At 47.8% G+C, this 21,035-nt stretch overlaps 1 protein-coding gene across 1 annotated transcript; it reads left to right on the top strand.

Moving 5' to 3' along the window:
* The first annotated feature begins 1,062 nt into the window (after positions 1-1,062).
* PARP2 (poly(ADP-ribose) polymerase 2) lies at positions 1,063-20,730 on the top strand. Its single transcript, XM_020812717.3, has 19 exons — positions 1,063-1,202; positions 2,959-3,147; positions 3,246-3,367; positions 4,406-4,618; positions 5,421-5,552; positions 6,229-6,299; positions 7,563-7,613; positions 8,522-8,618; positions 9,663-9,738; positions 9,836-9,938; positions 10,166-10,322; positions 14,354-14,492; positions 15,212-15,275; positions 16,184-16,318; positions 17,438-17,571; positions 17,662-17,761; positions 17,869-17,967; positions 18,344-18,468; positions 19,827-20,730. Exons 2-19 carry the CDS (start codon positions 2,996-2,998, stop codon positions 19,984-19,986), a joined length of 2,130 nt encoding a protein of 709 aa, XP_020668376.3. The 5' UTR covers positions 1,063-1,202; positions 2,959-2,995; the 3' UTR covers positions 19,987-20,730.
* The last annotated feature ends 305 nt before the right edge of the window (positions 20,731-21,035 follow it).

Below are 21,035 nucleotides of genomic sequence, written 5' to 3'. Positions count from 1 at the left end.
TGGGCCTCCAGATGTTCTTGGACTTCAACTCCCAGACATCCTGGCCAGCAGAGGTGGTGGTGAAGGCTTCTGGGAGTTGTAGTTCAAGAACATCTGGAGATCCAAGGTTGGGGGAGGCACTGTCATAATCTTTAAAGCTCCTTCTCTCGAACAAAGCCAAAAACCAAGAACTTTATGAACAGCCCTTAGTCAAACCATTGGCTATCCAAAATATAAGGGCAGGTTATCATTTTAAAAAAACCGGGCAGGCAATAACACGAACACGAGACGAGTTGGACACTCCGCCTGGGCAATTCTGGAAGTCGCCCCCAAAAATGACACATCCCCACGTGTGCAGAAAAGATGCTGGGCGGAGACTAGTCTGAATTGGGTTATGAAGCGGGCGGTGCTGCTTCACCTCTGCCCATTGTACTCATGGACGCCGGCCGTGAGTCATTCCCAAACCCCAAAGCCAGCCACGGAAGCATCCGTAGGAGAAGGAAGGGAAAGTCCCGCCTCTCCTACTTCTTTTGCTCCAATCAGGGGGCTCGGCTAGAGGCCCACATTACTGGGAACTCACCCGCCTTCAGAAGGCGGCACCCTGCTAGGGTGGTTGAACGGCCCTTCTCTCAGACCTTCCCAGAGGCGCTTTCGAGGGTGACGCACACCCAGCACGTGACCTCTACGGAGAGCTTCCTCCCAGCTAGAAAGTCTTTGGCTTACGTCAGTATATAAAGCATGATTGAAAATATAAATGTAGGATAGGGTGAGATTCAGTTCGTGCACTTTTTCTTCAGTAATCCACAACTTCCAATGCTGAAATGGGAAGTTAGATATTTAAATAGTTGATTTCTTTTTTAAAAAGTATGCTTGGATGATCGGAAAATCCATCTAGCGAGCAGCGACCGTCATGCAAGGCGTTTAATTTGCATGTCTCCTCCTTTCTCCTGCGTTTTCCTCCACTCCTCTCGGGAGCGTGTTAGCGAATCAACGCGCGAGATTCAAATCAGCCTCGATGCCCCGCCTTCCTTTGCCCGAGGGCGCAGGCTTCCTGGCCGGGCTTCCAAGAAATGCAAACGAAGCGCATGCAAATGAGGGGGCGGAGAGGAAGCGGGCCCGCGTAGAACGTTCCCGGGAGCGCGCGCGACCCGGCAGGAACGAGGCGGTGTTGGAAGCGGTGCTTTGCAAAAAAAATATATATCCAGGAAATTCATAAGGATCAGGTGGGTTGCAAAGCCGAGTCAGGTCGTCTTGGGGAATTGGGGCTGTAGCTCAGTGCAGAATGTGGCAACTCTTCTATATGCAACCTGAGGGGACAGATTTCAATAAGAAGGAGGTAGAAGATGATCATGCTGAAATTAATAAATAAGGCATGGGGGATGTCTTAAAAATAAATCAAGAAAAAAAAAGTCTGAGGAACAGGACGGGTGGAGAAAGCAGAGTGTCCAGTGCTGGGAGAACTAAGTTCTGTAACAAAAACGGAACGTCGTTTGAATGCCAGGAGTGGATCTAAAATAAAATAAATGCATAGGGGCTAATTACTGCTAGTCGCAATATTTCTTGCTTGTTTGCTTTCTTGCTTTCTCCTCGAAAGGACCCAAGGAGGCTTACAATTAAAAGACAACATTTAAAAACTAAAAAAAGAGATGAGTATCCAAATATTTAAAAAGAATTAAAGAAGTACTATATTAGTCCCCTTTGCTCTCGCACATCAGCTTGCTATAGGTACCCTGTTTTCCCCAAAATGAGACCTAACCTGAAAATAAGCCCTAATATAATGTTTCAGGATTCTAGTAATATAAACCCTACCCCCAAAATAAGCCCCAGTTAAGTGAAATCCAGCCCTCCACCCTTGTGCAGCCACCAGAAGAAGATAACATGACTGTATTTGAATAAATGTAAATTGTTGTAGATTAAAAATATAAAATATCCCCTGAAAATAAGCCATAAGGCGTTTTTGGAGCAAAAATCAATATAAGACCCTGTCTTATTTTCAGGGAAACACGGTACAGTATTAAGGTTTGGGAGGCATAGTGTTGCACCCAAGATATGGCTTCCTGGAGGGACCTGATGCTTTCACTTTTGCTTTAAATGACCTTTAAATGTCACTCACTAATATATTCAGTCATCATCATCTATTCCTACTATAAACCCACTACCCTACCTTAAACCTCTACGGGTCATTGTTAATTCGCTTGTGTATCCAGAATACTGTGCAAGCAAATCAATCTGTGGGTCACAAATGAAAACATGTTGCTAGTTGATGGTGACGAGAGGTAAATACTGTAAAGGGATTGATACGTAGAAAAACAGCAGAGTCTCTGTGGCTTAGCTAGCAGATTTATGGGGGCGTGCATTGTTTGGGCACTGGAAAAGCCTGCTGTGTTATTTTGGGTGGACAGAGACACACGTGTGTCAACGCTGAAATTGTGAGATGTTGGTGCGTTTGATTTTGCTGGCCTGCCTTCTCAAATCATTACTCTTGAAAATGCAATACAGAGAAACCAGTAACGCTGCCTTGTGGAGTGGCCTGCGTTGCACTAGAGATGAGTCCCCCTCCTCCAATTCAGGTAGAGCCCCGTTTTGCAAATCTGGCATAAATAATGCAGATGCTCATGCATAAGAGAGAAAGGGTGAACACCATGGTGTGAAACAGTAGCTTGTGAGATCTCTATACCTCTTGTGTTTCAGGGTGTGCAGTTGTTTTCCTTTCTCCCTTTTTGCACGAGGGTAATGAAAATGTGTATAAGCCAGAATCTTGTTGCAGGTTTACACTTGCTTAGGAAAACTGCATAACTCTTGGCAGGAAATCACTGGCTGTTTGTATGTGTCAGGTTCCTGGCATGTGCCCAAGCATGCTGTCTGATTTGGGGGGGCCTTCACTGGGACCCATGCTTGTGCCAGTAACTGGGAGTAAGAATCTGAGAACCGTTGTTGCCAAGAAAACACGCGATGGGTCGTTTTGTTCTGAATATTTAGGTTATCGCGAAAGGACTGCTCCCTCTCCACCTCGAGGATGGGACGGAAACGCAAGGGCTCCGAAGCCCAGACTGGAGAGCCCACTGCTGCGGGGGCTGAGCTGGAACTGCGCTGGGAGTGGGAGACCGGAGGCAACCGGTGGCAGCAGTTTACGCCTGCGCAGAGTGAGGTCCTGAGCCAGGCAGCTCGGTGAGTTGGGGAGAGCCTCTGGCTTGACCTTACGGAAGTGGCACGTTGGGATTGGCCACCGGTCATTGGCGTCATGTGGACGTTGGTGTTTCCTGCAGGGCGGGGAAGATCTCGGCAGACCTCGAGGATGCCCGCGTGGACCTCCACAGGATGGTGCGCCAGGATAAACAGACTGGGGAGGAAACCCGTGTGGCCACCGCTGTCCGAGAGCAGGATTCCTGTGAGTGAATGCTCTTTTCCATTTGTTGTTCTCCATTCTATTTGGCTGAATAGCTCAGTGACTTGGGTGCTCAAGTTTGGAGCCAGAGGTCTGGCGTTCAATTGCTTGCTGTGCCTCTGATGAGAAGAGTCTTGGCCAAAGGATGAGAGTCCCGGGGCGCACCCAGAAGAAGGGAACGTTACTCTGAGTACCCGGAAAGCCTTAGAAAGGGTCCTCGTAGGCTGGAATTGACTGGATGGCACACTGATACAGTGGTGCCCCGCATAGCGAGGTTAATCCGTTCCGGATTAACCCTCGCTATGCGGAATCGTCGCTAAACGGGTAGGGAAAACGTATTGAAACGCATTAAACTTAGTTTAATGCGTTCCAATACCTTGCTTACTTACCCGTTCAGCGAGGATTCCCCTTGCCGGCAGCCATTTTCGCGCCCTCGCTAAGCGAGGGCAGGGCGTGAAAACGGCTGCCGGCAGCCATTTCCGGGCTTCCGGCGGCCATTTTGGAGCCGCCGAACAGCTGTTCGGCGGCTCCAAAATGGCCGCCGCAATACCCGATCTTCGCAATGCGGGTTTTCCCCATTGCGAAGATCAGGTATGTTTCCGTATAGCGATCCCGAAAAAAGGGATCGCTATACGGAAACATCGCTATACGGTGCACTCGTTAAGCGAGGCACCACTGTATTATTGCTATATATAACATTTCACCTTGCAGACTGGAGGAAGGGGCCCCATGACCACCCTTTGGACCCACTTTGGGGAAGAGTCTGTGTGCCAGTTGCTTGTTCCATCCCCGTAAGACAGTGGTTCTCCACCTTGGGCCCCCAGATGTTCGTGAACTACAACTCCCAGAAATCCTGGTCAGCACAGCTAGCAGGAAAGGCTTCTAGGAGTTTTAGTCCAGGAACATCTGGGAATCCTCAGGGATCACTAGGCAGTCCTCATGAGTTCCTTAGCCTTTGCCGTACTGAAGGTCTGTCTCTGCCTTCTCTCCCTGTTCTCTGCTGTCTGTCTCTCTTCTCTGTCCGCTACGGTGCGGGTACAGACTTTGTCTGGCAGTGGCAAGGGGATCAAGAAGGCGACTGGGTTGCCTACCCGGCAGACACGTGCCTGGCCTTGCAGGCCGCCAGGAATGGTCAGGGGGAGCCTACGATCCACATGACCGTCGGCCGGACACGCTACAAGCTAGACACGATCCGCATGGTGCAGATCAACAGCCGGTCTGGCTTCGAGCGCCGGATGGAAATCAGAGAGTCAGGTACGATGGTGGAAGTTGAACGCTGGAGATCTCTTCAAAGCGAGGGGAAAGTACTTCTCTGGACTACATGCCCCATAATCCCCAGGGGATTCCGTAACTTGTAGTCCAAAAAGAGAATCTGTGTGGTGTAATGCAGCCGTTCCCAACGGTTTCCTTTTATTTTTATTTTTTGGCCAGGGCCGTAAGTATAGTATGAAAGAAATATAGGTGGAATTAAGATTGTGTAAGTCACATGACGAACCTTCTTAGGTGGTGTTTGAAGAATCGTTTCCAGTCTGTGGCCTCCTTCAAATGTGCCAGGGGCCCCCAGGGCTTTCACTGTTGAGAAAGACAGGTGTAATCCGCAGAGTGTCAGATTATGACTCAGGAGACCTGGGTTCCAAAGTCTGCTCCATGGCCATGGAAATTCACTTGGCGGTGGCATTGATAAAACCACTCCTTAAATAGCTCGCATAAATCAAAATGTTATTAGAAGGCACCCTAAGTCTGAAGCAGCTCAACAGCGCATAACAAGACTGGCGATAAAACATCTTAATTTGTCCAAGTGAGAATGATAATAAATAGCCTTTGGCTGTGTTTGGCTGGGGGTTTGGAGAATGGCAGTGCAAAAGAAACAACTTTTGGGGACTAAGATTCCAGAGGGCAGGACATGTCACAATGGGCTCAAGCAACAGGAAGCCAAATTTAGGTTGAATATCGGGGGAAAAAACTTCCTAACTGTCCAAGCAGTACGACAACGGAACCAATGACCTTTGGAGATGATTTGTGCATCTTATTAACCCTGCTTCTGATGGTCATCCAGATGCTGCAGAGGCTGAGGAAGAAGGATCCCAGCGGGGTGACAGTGTCTTGAGTGCGGAAGCTGCTGTTCCTACGAAGAAGATCCGAAGCAGAGTCGATGCCCCAGTGCCTCAGGGAGACGGGGATAGCACAGGTAAGAGCCAAGCCAAAACTTCGAGTAGTGGGTTCATGAGCTTAATCCCCTGCCACTCGAAGAATAAAAGCCTGCTTCTCGAGGTATATTTAAAGGATCCGTCATGATTTATAATTGGAGCTGAACACAAAGACCCTATAGATGCATATGAAGCAATTACAGTGGTGCCTCGCTAGACGATAATCCATTCCACTGAAATCGCTGTTTAGCGAAATCATTGTCTAGCGAAAAGCATTTCCCCATTGGAATGCATTGAAACCTGTTTAATGCGTTCCAATGGGGAAGAATCGTCGTTGTCTAGCGAAGATCAGCCATAGGAAAGCCGCTTTGCAAACCGCCGATCAGCTGTTTAAATCGCTGTCTTGCGAAGCTTAGGTCCCGAAAACACCTGTTTTGCAAGCGCGGAGGGAGCTGTCAAAATTGTCAGCTAGCGATCGCAAAAAGTCAAAGTCTAGCGAAAAAACTGTCATGCGGGGTAACTGTCTAACGAGGCACCACTTTATAGTGAAGTGTACCAGTTCAAGTTCCTGTACTGTGCAGTTTAAAGTATCTCAGTTACCTTAAGGACTAGCAACTTGTTTTTTTAAAAACAAATGCTGTGAATGCTATGTTTAGAGGCTGTGATAAATGAAACCTCATGGACCTGCTAGAATCCTTCCTCGTATTTCTCCTGCAGAGACTGTGAAGACGCTGATTGTGAAAGGGAAGGTGCCTGTGGACCCAGAATGCACTGCTAAGCTGGGAAAGGTAAGGCACCTTCTAGAATTGGCACAAAAACTCACCAAGAATGTAAGAATAGATGTGCTGGAGTCAGAACCTTCAGTCTAGACTACTGTTCTGTCTAGTATACATTTGGGAAGATTTTTATACTAGAGGTCGGCAACCAGCAGCCTCCAGAGTGAATCCGGCCCTTCCGCTTGGCCCCTTCCATGGTCAGCCTGGAAGCCAAAAGCAAAAGCATGGACAGTGGTCGTGGGATTTTGTGGAGTGGCTGAACCCTTGGCCCGCTTTCTCAAATCTTGCTGCCAAATGTGAATAGCTATTTTTGACCTCCAGATTTTCGGCGCATGAGAAGCAACCATAGGAAGCCGGCTTGGTCAATGGACTGGCCAGTTTTTAACACCAACACCAGAAAGAGCCATTGGTGACCAGGTGGAGATTAAACAGGTCTCCCTGTGCTTCAGAGGAGCCAGTTGGAGTGGCATGAAGGTGGCTCATTTTGGCGGAGCGACTTGTGATATACAATGGTTACTTGCAAGACGAATGCTTCACGGGACGAAAAACCTGCAAGACTATTGGGTTTTGTGATCGCTATGGTGCCTCATAAGACGGTTTCTTCTATGACCATGCTTCGCAAGACGGTTTCCCCCCAAGACCGATGTCTTGCAAGACAAATAAATGCAAGACGAATTTTTTTTTGCAAGACAGCGCTTCTCGCAGAACGAATTACATTTGTCGTGTGAGGCACCACTGTATGATACTCTCTATCAAGGAAATCAATAATTCAGACATAGGTCTCTCTACCGTTTGTAGGTCTCCCAAAGACTCATGCAGCTGGCTGGGAAGTTCAGTGGCTTAGGTATCTGTCTGCGGAGCAAGAAGCTGGTTGTTCCAATACCTAGAGATGTAAAATTTCCAAAAAAATTCAGTTTTTTTCCAGGAAAAAACACCTCTTCTCGGGGGGAGGGACTCTCCCCTTTTTACCCTGGAAAAATGGAAAATTTTGGGAAATTTTACATCTCTATCAATATCCCACTGTCCCTCCTGTAAGTAAAGCCAGCCTCTGTAGTCTTGGGCGACCGGCACAGTGCCAAGAGAATCCCTCACGAAGGGAACAGTAGACCATTTCTGAGTATTCTCTACCTGGACAATCCGGGAAAAGGGGCGCTGTAAGTCAGAATTGGTACATGATGATGAGGATTAGAAGGCTCACACCAGTATAATTTTCTGACTTTTCTCCCCACCTGTTTCTTTTCTTCCGCCCGTCCCCCCGTTTCCCACCCATGGAAGGCTCATGTTTATTGTGAAGGAGATGACATTTATGATGTGATGCTGAATCAGGTGAGTGGTGGTCGCCATTTTGACTGATATTTAAACCGAAGTCTACAATAGATGGGGTTTTGTCCTTGGACGGACCCGGCCTCAGGCAGCGGGTGGTGTTTGGTTGGTAGCCACGGCAGCTTGCGAGCCATTTCTCCTGAGACCCTGGCCATTTCTCTGTGTTCAAGGTAGCATTGTAGGGGTAAACGTGGTTATGCTGCCAGCCCCCTAAGAAAAGTCCCAACAATTGACCCATATCAAAGACAGCAGATATTTGGTAAAGTTAATGACTCTTAATTGCCCAGGTTTAGCAGTCCTCAAGGATTTTATGTTAATTAATATTTTTTTTATTTATTTATAACTATAACAAAAAAATCATATACATAAAACATATACACTTACAACACAATAACAGTGTTCCCCACCACCATTTTATGTTAGGGAGAGCTTTGACCACTACAACAGTGCTTGGAGGCAGAACCACATTACTTAACGCTTTCCCGCATTCTCTAAACAATTGGGTTCAATCACAAAGTTCCCTGGGTGATGTTTGTGCTGTTCCTGATACCTTATGCAGGCTGGATGTGTGTGTGTGTGTGTGTGTAAGAGAGAGAGAGAAGTGGGGAGGACCATGTATGTTCCTCTTGGTGCAAAATAAAAAAATAAAAACCTCAGGGTAGCCAGTTGAGAGCATGTGGAGAAGTGTAACAGCCCCCCTGGATGATTATGGTCTGATTGCTCCAAACGCCACCCTTATGGCCCATCGGGGTGTGACCTTATGGCAGGGTTTTATCCAGAAGAATGCGCAGTCATTTCTGGATCTTTTGTGGGTGTGTTTGAGGAGGATCTCCGAGTGAGTTGGCCTGGAGATAATCTAGAAAAGGGAAGATGTTTTCACCCTTTTCCTCCATCTTTTTGCTTCCTCTCAGACGAACTTGCAGTTCAACAACAACAAGTACTATCTCATCCAGTTGCTCAAGGATGATGGAGCACCAAACTACAGTGTGTGGATGCGCTGGGGGCGCGGTGAGTCAGGCTGAGCCAACTTGGTTGCAAAGGGAGACGAGGACGGCGTTTACGTAAGCCGAAGAGGAGAAAGGCATCTCTTTCCAAAGAGGAAAGCTGAGCCCAAACCTGCCTTGAAATCTTGACCCTTCACCGAAAGAAACTGTTCCGTTTCTTAGTTGATGCTACAAAAGTGATCAATACAGACTTTTTAAAAAAAATAGAAGGGAAATCTGGGGAGGATACAACCTACAGTGGCTCTTGGATCATACAGTGGACAGCCGCACTTCTGTGTTCAGGAGCAGCGTACCTTTGAGGAATGTACAGTGGTTCCTCGCTTTATGATTGCCCCGCATTACGACAAATCCGCTTTATGATGATCTTTTTGCGATCGCAAAACGATGGTCTAAATGGGGGAATTTTGCTTTGCGATGATTGGTTCCCTGCTTCGGGAACCGATTCTTCACAAAATGATGTTTTTTCTAACAGCTGATCAGGTTTCAAAATGGCCGTCGGGTAATTAAAATGGCTCCCCGCTGTGTTTAGGGACTGATTTCTTGCTATACAGGCAGCGAAAATGGCTGCCGTATGGAAGATCTTCGCTGGACGGTGAGTTTTTACCCCACTGGAATGCATTGAACAGGTGTTTTATTTCGCTTTATAATGTTTTTGCTTAATGGCGATTTTCCTGGAATGGATTATTGTTGTTAAGCGAGGCACCACTGTACAGTCGGGACAAATCATTTGGGGAAAGCCACTGCTTTCATGCCCTTGCAGCACTTTCTGACTGACCGTTGTCTGGGACAGGATGATCCGTCAGATCAGTTCTGACATTTTAAAGTGTCTCTTCCTGGCAGACGCTATCAAAGATCTGTGGGTCTCCCTGACTGGCAGAAACTGTCTTCCATGGGCAGAAGCTCTCTTCTAGACTCTTCCTAGGATGGGGGAATTATTTCTTCTTTTTTTTTTACACCATCCCATACTTTGTGCTGCTTGTTTGGGGCCTTGCCGCATTCGTTCATTCACACTTTCCCTCTCTCTTTTCTGCTTCTCTGTCCTTAATAGTGGGTAAGCCTGGTCAGCATTCACTCGTGGTTTGTGCTGGAGATTTGGCTAAAGCCAAAGATGTCTTCACCAAAAAGTGAGTCCAGCTAAAACGGTTCAAGAACTCCCCGATGTATTGGGCATTTTGCCTCCTTGAACTGGACTCCAGTCTTCTTCTCTTCACCCCTTCTTAGGTTCCTGGATAAAACCAAGAATGAGTGGCTGAAGCGTGCTAACTTCCAAAAGGTTCCAGGGAAATACGATATCCTTCATCTGGACTACGAAGCCAATGATGCAGTGAGGCTCGGAGAGGGGAATGTGCAAGGGGGAGGTTTGGTGGTGAAAAAAGAAAGGTTACTTACCCATAACTCTGGTTCTTCGAGTGGTCCTCTGTGAATTCACACTAATGGGTTAAGTCCGAGGCCTCTGCACAAGTGCAGACTTAACCCATTAGTGTGCATTCACAGAGGCCACGAAGAAGATTCTCTCTGCCTCATGATCTCGGTTTGTTTCATGCCTGCCAGGGTAAGGAAGAAGGTGCGTCCCAGAAGGTAGTCTGTTCCCAGCGGGTGTCGCTGCTGGAGCCTCGGGTGCAGGCCTTGGTGGAGCTGATCTGCAGCATTCGTACCATGGAAGAGATGGTGATGGAGATGAAGTACGATACCAAGAAGGCCCCTTTAGGTCAGTGTTCCTTAGCTGGTCGTCTGTACGTCTTAGCTGAGCATTTCTGTAGCAATATAGGGGAACGTTCCACTGGAACGTTCAAGGCAGCTGAGCCTCGTGGCGCGGTGGTTAAATCGCTGTACTGCAGCTAAAACTGTGCTCACGACCTGGGGTTCAAATCCCAGGTAGCCGGCTCAAGGTTGACTCAGCCTTCTATCCTTCCGAGGTCGGTAAAATGAGTACCCAGCTCGCGGGGGGGAGGGGCAATGTGTAGCCTGCATAATTAAATTGTAAACCGCCCAGAGAGTGCTTGAAGCGCTATGGGGCGGTATATAAGCAGCACACTTTGCTTTGTTTTGTTTTTGATACAGAAAGGACTGTGTTTGGAGTGAAATCTAGAGATTTATATTGCAACTCCATATAAACACACACACACACACACACACACACACAGAGAGAGAGAGAGAGAGAGAGAGAGAGAGAGAACTACATCCATTTAAGGCAAAGTGGGTTGCATGTGGACACTGCCATGCCTTGTTTAGAGCCTCCTAATTCCCTCTCTGCCACTCTTTCCCCTCTTGGGGAGAAATGACACAATGACACACCTTGTCATGGTCAGATCACCACCTAATAAAATGCAACCTCTCAGTGGCACTCCCCCCTCACAGGGAGCAAGGACCTATTTCTATGGTCCGACCTCGAAGGCCACTGGACCCTGTTGGATTCCAGGAGGCCATGAGAGGTGTTCCGGCTGACCTGGCTGGCACTCCTGTCGAGGCTCTGGTTGACAGCTGGTCCATCGCTGCCACTAGGGCTATAGACACGATCGCACCTAAACGCCCTCTCCGGCTCAGAGCTCGGCCTGCGCCCTGGTTTAACCAGGAGCTCCGAGCGATGAAGCGACATAGGAGAAGGCTAGAGCGTAGGTGGAGGAAGAACCCGACGGATTACAATTGGACAGCTGTCAGGGTCGCAACTAACCTTTACCTGACTAAGGTAAAGGCTGCATGTAGATCATTCTTCGCTAACCGGATAAGCGAAGCGTCCAACCAGCAGGCGGAGTTATTCCGTATAGTGCGCAACCTATCTGGAACTGGTTCAGGTGATAGGCCTCCCCCTAGTTTTTCCCCTGTCCAGTTTGCAGCCTTTTTAAAATCTAAAGTGGAGGCTATCCGCCGGGAGTTCTCTCCGTTTTTAAAAACAGTGAGTCGAGCAGAGATGTCCAGCGCTCCGTCTTACCCAGTGACTTTCGATTCTTTTCAGCCTGTAACGCCTGATTCCGTCTCCAGGGTGCTTGACCGCTGCCGAGCCACCACCTCCTCCTTGGACCCTTGCCCGGCCTGGTTAATCAAAGCAGCCAGGCCAATAACAACAGAATGGGCCACAGTAATAATAAATGAGTCTTTCCTTGAGGGTAGATTTCCATCCGCCCTCAAGGAGACACTCATTAGGCCCATAAGAAAGAAACCTAGTTTGGCGGCGGACGAAATTGGCAATTATAGGCCTGTCGCCAATGTTTCTTTCATGAGCAAAGTGGTTGAGAGGGTGGTGGCCGATCAGCTCCAGGCTCACCTGGACGAAACGGATGCCCTGGATCCATTTCAGTCGGGCTTCAGGCCGCGCCACGGTACTGAGACGGCATTGGTCGCCCTGTACGATGATCTGCTGAGGGAGGCCGACAGTGGCAAAATCTCCCTGCTGGTCCTCCTCGACATCTCGGCGGCCTTTGATACCGTCGACCACGGTATCCTCCTGGGGAGGCTCTCTGAGTTGGGAATTGGTGGCTTGGCACTTGCCTGGCTCCGTTCCTTCTTGGGGGACCGTCCCCAGAGAGTTCAGCTTGGGGAGAGCGTCTCGGCCTCGTGGAGTCTCAATTGTGGGGTTCCACAGGGGTCGATTATCTCCCCAATGTTGTTTAACATCTATATGAGGCCGCTGGGTGGGGTCATTAGGGGATGTGGGGCTTCGTGTCATCAATATGCCGATGACACCCAACTCTATATCTCCTTTTCACCCACTGCAGGTGATGTTGTCCTTTCCCTTCAGTGTTGCCTGGGGGCCGTACTGCAATGGATGCAGGAGAACGGACTGAGGCTGAATCCGGATAAGACGGAAGTTCTGAGGGTGGGTGCCCCCGTGGTAGGTGACTTGGGTGGCTCTCTCACATTTGGGGGGACCACCTTGGCCACGAAGAGTGGGGTCCGCAGCCTCGGCATATATTTGGACCCGACGCTCACCATGAAAACTCAGGTGGCGTCGGTAGTCCGCACCGCATTTTTCCATCTTTGGCGGATTGCCCAGCTGTGACCCTATCTTGACATGGGGGCGCTCACTACCTTGGTGCATGCGCTCGTAATCTCAAGATTAGATCACTGTAACGCGCTCTACGTGGGGCTGCCTTTGAGGCTGACACGGAAACTTCAGGTGGTGCAGAATGCGGCGGCCAGGCTCCTTACAGGAGTGAGAAAATATCAACACATCTCTCCAATGCTGGCCGCATTGCATTGGCTGCCCATCTGTTTCCGTGTCAACTTCAAAGTTTTAATGCTTACTTATAAGGCCCTAAACGGTTTAGGACCTCGATATTTGGCGGAACGCCTCCTCCCACCAAGGTCTACCCGGATCACCCGCGTGAGTCAGGAGGTGAGGCTGAAGAGCCTGACGCCGAGAGAGGTCCGGAAGGAGAAGACACGAAACCGGGCCTTCTCGGCGGTGGCTCCTCGCCTCTGGAACAATCTCCCTCCGGCGATTCGCGCAGCCCCCACGCTGGGCACCTTTAAAACCCAATTAAAAACATGGCTGTTTATTCAGGCCTTCCCCCCAGCCAACTCTTGATTTTTTTTCTTACTTTTCCTTTTTATCTTTACTGCTGTTCTTGTTTGATTATTATGTATTTATCTATGTTTTATTATTTGATTTTATATTTGGAAGCCGCCTAGAGTGGTTCGGTGGGCCAGATAGGCGGGGTATGTATAAATAAATAAATAAATAAATAAATAAATAAATAAATAAATAAATAAATAAATAAATAAATAAATAAATAAATAAATAAATAAATAAATAAATAAATACCAGTCTCTTTAGATCAGGCAGAAAAGGACACACCTTGTTTCTTTAAAAAGTGCCGTATTTTTCTTTGTATAAGACGCCCCCATGTATAAGGACCCCCCCTTTTCTAATCCAAAATTAAGAAAAATAAGTGGGGCTTAGCAAGTGCAGGAGAAAAGGGATCAAAACGCTGCATGATCGCTTTGATCCCTGCTTTCCCCTCTACTTGTTTTTGTTCTCTCCTCAGCTTACTTCTGTGTATAAGACGCCCCTCAATTTTTAGTCTAAAGATTTTAGACAAAAGTAGTCTTATATATGAAGAAATACACTCTATCTATCTATTTATCTCTCTCTCTCTCTCTTCCTCTCCTCTCCTTTCTTTCTCTCTCTCCTTCCTTCCATGCTTGAACTGAAAGTGGAATTTTAGTTTTGGGAGAAACCCCACATCAGGTCCCAGTCATGAGGTGAAAACTGACCCCAAATATCCACCAAGCATGGAAATTTGGCTTATTCGCAGTGAGGGCATCCTGCATGGTGAAGTGGTGAACTCTGCTAGAACAGCAATGAATTAAAAGCAGAACCATTCTTATATACAAGAGATGGAGGCACGAGATTCATAATCAATATAGAGCCAGAGTCAGTATGTTCAGTATGTTTGGGAAGGATGGTCGTTCCTCATTTCAACCCCCAGCGAGGGTGCTGTAGACCACTGGTTCTTAACCTTGGGTTACTCAGGAGTTTTGGACTGCAACTCCCAGAAGCCTTCACCACCAGCTGTCCTGACTGGGGTTTCTGGGAGTTGCAGTTCAAAAGCATCCGAGTAACAAAGGTTAAGAACCACTGCTGTAGACTTTTACAAGGAACAACACAGCCTAGAGTAGAGCCAAGAGAGAATCCAGATGCCACAGAGGCCCACCCTTTTTGCTCTCGTAGCAGCCTCATGGGCGATTAAAACACCCTGCGCCGTCTTCAGCTGAGCTTCTCTCCTGTCTCCCCTCCAGGGAAGCTGACGGCCGAACAGATCCGCGCCGGCTACCAGTCACTGCGAAAGGTGGAGGCGTGTCTCAAGCGGAAGCAGACGGGCCGCCCCTTGGTAGACGCTTGCAATGAATTCTACACTCGGATCCCCCACGATTTTGGGTGAGCTGTGCTGGGTGCTGGGCCTGCCTTGGACCCATTGGGTGCCAAGGAGATCTTCTGGGTTTCTCTCAACCCACAGTTTTTTTTATTTTTTTGCTTTTTCATATAGCGGGTGTGTTTTCCTACCTCCTCCACGAGTCACTGGTTTTTAACCAGCTTTCCAGATCAGTCATTTTAGTAATTTCTTTAAAATATTTCTACCTTGTCTTTCTACTTAAAAAAAAGGAACCAAGGTGGCTTACCTTGTTAAAAGACAACATTTAAAGCTAAAAACCAGTAAGGATACAGATTCTTTGAGGTAGCTTGGACCTAAGTTATTTATGGTCGGGTCTAAGATGTGCCATTATTTCTGTACCATTCAAACCTCTTTTCCCCTGTACTGTTCACACCTTGAGAGGGCACGACCAACTTGCTTGGTGCCAGAAGAGTAAGACAGTTGGCGCCCCCCCCCCCAAAGCACTCCTGTCTAGGGAGATGGAAGGTTTATTTTCATCCGGCTTGGGGTCTGCCAGGGAAATCATTGTGGCTCCAGTCGCCTACTCATGACTACTGCTGGTGGGATCAGCCAAAGAAAGGCCTCTGAGGAAGCACGACTCTAGTGCAAACCTACGGTGCCTTTGCACACATTTCTCGTGCAAACTCGGGCACATGTCCACTCAGCCGTACAGGCGTTGTTGTTTTTTTCCTATAGTCTTTTTTCTCTTTCTACAACTTTGCAGGCTGAAAACTCCCCCATTGATCAACACGGATCAGGCGTTGCGAGAGAAGACCCAGTTGCTGGAGGTAAGGAGGGTTCGGTGCAACAGCATAACTGGAACTAGGAAACCGACGACAGCTTTAGTATTTGGATGGTAAAGGACTCAGAAAAGGGCTTCTCTGCACTGCTTGGAGTCAGCCGGTTGCAGTTGATGGGAGCGTTGAATGAGGACCCAGCAGATCTGGGTTCAAATCCCTGCTAGGCCATGGGAACTCACAGATGTGGTAATGGAAACCATTCCTTGAACATCCTCACAGATCTCCAAAATCCTACTAGACGAGTTACCATTAAGTTGGAAGGGACTTTATGGCACATCAGACACTCAGAGCCAAGATGGCTTCTCTGCAGTGTTTGGACGTTCTTTTTGGGACTTCCAGAATCTTCCCAGCCAACACAGGCTAGGGAGTCCGTAAGTCATCTCTCTTAAAAAAAGTAACTTTTCTGAGGTCTGTTTTCTAGGCAACACTCTGGCAAGAGGAAGAGGTGACTGTGTTGGGATATTTTTATTTTTAAAAGTAGAAGGCTCTGAGCCTTTGCACTCGTTCCTTGTTCCAGGTTGGTGAAGATCGGGGAGAGCACTCTGCGTATGCTCAGAGGCACTCTCATTGGCTTGTTTCCAGTAGAGTTCAATCACACACTTAAGATCACGTGTGTAACCCTAGTGAAGGTGGCTGGGGAGCGGGGGGGGGGGGGAGGGCGGAATATATTAGCTGCGAGTTGAAAAAGTGCGCAGGGGAGAGATTGGAAATGTTACATCTTGGACTTCAACTCCCATCATTCTCTGCTGGCCAGAACCTTCCTGGGGGGAGGTGTGTCCAGAAAACTAATGTTTCTTAGCTTACCAGATGGTTCATTTAAAAGGAACAATCGTTCTTCCCAGAGTCTTGTAAAGTTTGGGCTTCTCAACCCTCCGGGTTTCCTTTTGCTCCTCCAGGCCCTCAGCGAGATTCGCATTGGGATCAAAGCAGTGCAGTCAGAACAGCTGGACCAGGAACATCCACTTGACCGGAGCTACCGTGGGCTGGGCTGCGAGATCCAACCCTTGGAAAAGGACAGTCCAGACTTCCAGGTGTGCATTGGAAAGGAGGGAAGAGGAGGGACACCATGGGACGTAAGACAGGAGTGGGGAAGGACGGTCTTCCAGAGGTCTTGAGTCACCATTCATCCATTTATTTCTTTGACTGGTTTCGGTATTGCCCCGTTAGTTGCAAGCAGTACTATGGGAAGTTTACAGGTTCATACTTAAAACCCCACAACATCCGACATAACAAAATATATTCAACTCTATGGTGATCCAGGAGTACAGGAGGATCATGGTATTTGCAGGGGATCGGTTCCAAAACACACACACACACACACACACAGACACACACACACTCACTTTAATTCATTCCGCGGTTAATGTTGTCTTGCGAAAAATTCATCTTGCGAAATGTGTTTTCCCGTAGGAATGCATTGAAATCTAATTAATGCATTCCTATGGGCAAAAAAGTCAGAACAAAGTCAAATTTGGTTTACAAAGGGTTTATTAAGTGCTCTTTAAAGCCATACATATTGTGCAGATGATTTCAGAAATTTCAGTCAGAAAACGTTAACTTTTTAAACATCATAGAAAAACATTTAAAAATCAGCAAACATGAGGCAGGAGCAAAAAATGGAAAACATTCATCTTGCGAAGCATGGCCATAGGAACATTCATCTGGCGAGTCATCAATCCCCATTGCCAAAACCATTTGTCTTGCGAGTTTTTTGTCCTGTGAGGCATTTGTCTTGCGTATGTATTTCTGGGATTTTTTAAATTTAGTATTTTCAAGCAGTGGATAACTGAATCCGTGGATACTAATCCTGCAGATGGCGGGGTCCTGGGTCAGAATTCGAACAGAGGGGAAAAAATTAACAGTATCCTGGAGAATCAGTGGTTGAAGGCTGTTTTGAATTACTGTTTTCACTGATTTCCTGAACATAAGGAGGGAAGGAGCCTGGCGTTATCTCAGTTGGGTAACTTATTCTAGAGACTAGGGACCACCACCAAAAAGGCTCGATTCCTTGGCCATCAACCCGACATCCCAAACATGGGAGGGGCGAAAGGTTCTTCACCTCCATCTTATTTTCAAGAGCAAGCCTTGTTGGAGGGGGTGGGATAGTCCCTTCTCATGCTTTCAGTGATTTTTCCTGCTTCGTTCTCCAGGTCCTAGAACGCTACCTGTCGTCCACTCATGCTCCCACTCACCGGGATTACACGATGACCCTGCTGGAAGTCTTCGTGTTGAACAAGCAGAGTGCCAGTCCGGGCTCTGTCTTCCGCTCCGACCTGCCCAACAGGTGAGTGGAGAGGCGCAGGCAAAGAGGAGGAGGAGGAGCTCATCAGAGCTAGGGACTCTGCTCTCACGGATCTTACCCTTTCGTTCCCAGGATGCTGCTGTGGCACGGGTCCCGTCTGGGCAACTGGGCGGGGATTCTGAGTCAGGGGTTGCGGGTGGCGCCGCCGGAGGCCCCCGTCACGGGATACATGGTGAGTCTCTTCCGCGTCTCCCCTTTCAGCTCCGCTTGCTGCTTTGAGTTCCGTTTGGTTTTGAGGGCAGTTTTTCCATACCTACCTTTTCCTTTCTTCCTATCAAGTTTGGGAAAGGAATCTATTTTGCCGACATGTCCTCCAAGAGCGCCAACTACTGCTTCGCGACCCGTGAGAAAGACGTCGGCCTGCTGTTGGTCTCGGAGGTAAGATCGTCCTTGGACTGCGGATAGCTCAGTGGTTCAGGTGGGGAGTTCCAATTCCTCCCAGTGCCTCCTTAATAGGAGGTGGACTTCATGATCCATAGGGTCCCTTCCAGCCCTGCAGTCCTTAGATTCTGCAGACGTTTATTGCTACATAAGTGGGCAGAGCACCCAGAGACATATACGCATAGACAGTCTGAATTTAGCTTTAGTCGCCCACCCCAACCTGACTATCACCCTTCATCCTCACCCCCTGCTGTAGTTTTGAGTGGATTTAAAGCACGGAGAGGCCATTCACATGTTCATCAGCATTGTTACGAATCCTGAGTGATGCATGTAACATCCGAATCGGTGCTCAAGTTCAACCCTTTCCTCGCAGGTGGCTCTGGGGGCGTGCAATGAACTGCTGGAGGCGAATCCCGAGGCAGAGACTTTGCCGCCTGGCAAACACAGTACCAAGGGGCTCGGCAAATGGGCTCCATCGCTCGCCAACAGCGTCACACTGTGAGTTTTCTGGAGGGGGTGTAAGGGATGCCTGGACTGAAAATTAGGAGTACAGTGGTGCCTCGCTTAATGATTGTCCCGCACTATGACAAATCCGCTTTACGACAATCTTTTTGCAATCACAATTGCGATTGCAAAACGATGGTCTAAATGGGTGAATTTCGCTTTGTGATGATCAGTTCCCTGCTTCGGGAACCTATTCTTTGCAAAATGATGTTTTTTTTAACAGCTGATCGGTGGTTTCAAAATGGCCACCGGGTGATTAAAATGGCTCGCCGCTGTGTTTAGGGACGGATTCCTCACTATACAGGCAGCGAAAATGGCCGCCGTATGGAGGATCTTTGCTGGACGGTGAGTTTTTACCCCATTGGAATGCACTGAATGGGTTTCAATGCGTTTCAGTAGGGTTTTTATTTTTGCTTTACGATGTTTTCGCTTCACGGTGGTTTTCCTGGAACGGCTTATCGTTAAGCGAGGCACCACTGTACAGGAAACGGCCACCTGAATCATTAGCTGTCTGTAGCCCAAGACGATCAATGCTTATAACTGTCCATGAACTTCCAAGGTAGATTTTGGTTTGCTAGCCCTGTCTGGAAATCCCTTAGTATAGCTTCCATTTCGCTTACGAATCAGTTGTGATCCTGGTTAGCTTCCCAAATAAGGAAAGGCCCAGAGCAGCCTAGAACTCCAGTTTCTAGTTCTTAAGATAGATGTGGAAGCAACAGGGACTATGGCTGAAAATCTCAAAAGCTGGGATGGAGGTGGAATAAGATGCTCTGGGGTGTCTATGGAACTCTTAACATCTCCCAGACTAGCAGATGCAGTATGTACATCTGTATACCTCGAAAATTAGTGGAAAAGAGTGCTTTCTTTAGCCAGAATACATTTCTTGCACATTCATTACAGAGGCGTGTCTGTGTGTTCATTTAATGAACACTTACATTTTTTTGTATGAATTCTACGTATTATTAGTGCTAAGTAGAGGAGGTACCATACCTAGTGAGGGGAACAGAAACCACGTTCTTCTGTAGCAACAGTTTGATTGCTTCAAATATCCATTTAAAAAAACGCTCATCTCTTCTGTTACACAATCTCCAAGACCTTGACTGAGTGGGAGACCTTGATTGAGAGAAATAGCTTTAGTACCTCACTCATTAGCGGGTGCTAGTTTGAAAACATTCAGGGTGTAAGCATGGAATGAACTGGCCAGATAGCTCAGCAGAGCCAGCCTGGGTGGCTTTGGGCAAGCTGCGCAGTCCGAAGACACCCCCAGAAGAAGGGAATGTTCAACCTGAGTAATCTACGCTTCAGCCAAAATGCAGTGTGATCTAAATGGCATCTCTCCTTTTTTTTGGCAGGCATGGAGCAGTGGTTCCCATGGGCCCTGCTGTGGAAACTGGGGCGGTGAACCCCCATGGTTACACACTGAACTACAATGAGTTCATCGTCTATGACCCTTGCCAGGTGCGCATGAAATACCTCCTCAAGGTGCGCTTCAATTTTACACCGCTCTGGTGAAAAGGCGCAAGAATGGAGGGGATGACAACTGGTGGCTTTTTCCATTCTGACCTCTCAAGTGCCTTCCAAGCTGACTCGGTCTTGGTCAACCCCACTTATCTTCCCAGTTAAAAAGAATTGCTGACCCTTAATTTAAAACTGGGCAGAAAATCTAGCTTTTTAAGGGAGCTGCTACCGCTGTTCGTTCCAAGAAGATGGACGTCACTGTGCTGTGTTGGAAGGACACATGAAGAAACCTGTCACACAATCGAGGATTTATCCTCCTTTTCGTGCTCATCGCTTTATATACTGTGGCAAAGACACACAGAATAACTGCTATCAATCACTTTATTTTTCAGTAAATGTGGGAGGAAATTCCTCATGTGGTCTCAAGTTTGGAATGTGTCCGTGCTTCTCAATTTGGGTAGGGAGCAAACTGGGATTTTGCCTGTTCTGTTTTATTCCTCATAAAAATCCATGGGTTATTTCAGATCTGACCTCTCTGAGGGGGGAACTGTGGAAAGACAGCTCCCTGTCAGGTAATGCTATTCCTCCTGCCTTTTAATCCTGTCTTTTCTGTCATGGAATTTTGGAGGGAAAATAAAAAGGGAGTTCAACCCTGAGGGAGTGTTAACAGCTGACCGGGCCTGAAAGGCATGGGGTGGGGGTGGGGGTTTGCCACACAAATAGCCTAAATTCCAGTGCTTGTCTTTCTAACCCACAGTGGCTCTTTTCATAAATAAATATATTAAAAACGGAGGGGTGGGTGGCTGGGAGATGATGTATTTTTTAAAAAACTTCCAGAAGGATGGATCACCATCAGAGCACAAGTAGCTAACTAGATTGAGAAAGGCAGGAACATCTGTACATCAGGACCGTGGTATTCACAGGGAATCGGTTTCAGACCAACACGAACAAGGAGGAAATATGGAACGCCTATATATTGCATGACCTCTGGCTCCTTTTAGTGACCAGTTCTCGTAAATACACCCTGGAAATAGATATAGTTGTGCATTTCCAAGGAGATACTTCATATTTTCAAGTGATGGATAGGGATCCTGCCCATAGGG

This window comes from Pogona vitticeps, chromosome 6 (genome assembly GCF_051106095.1).
Source record: "Pogona vitticeps strain Pit_001003342236 chromosome 6, PviZW2.1, whole genome shotgun sequence".
Lineage (NCBI taxonomy): Eukaryota > Metazoa > Chordata > Lepidosauria > Squamata > Agamidae > Pogona > Pogona vitticeps.
The sequence above is the reverse complement of the archived record's forward strand: the minus strand, read 5'-3'. Positions and strand labels throughout refer to the sequence as shown.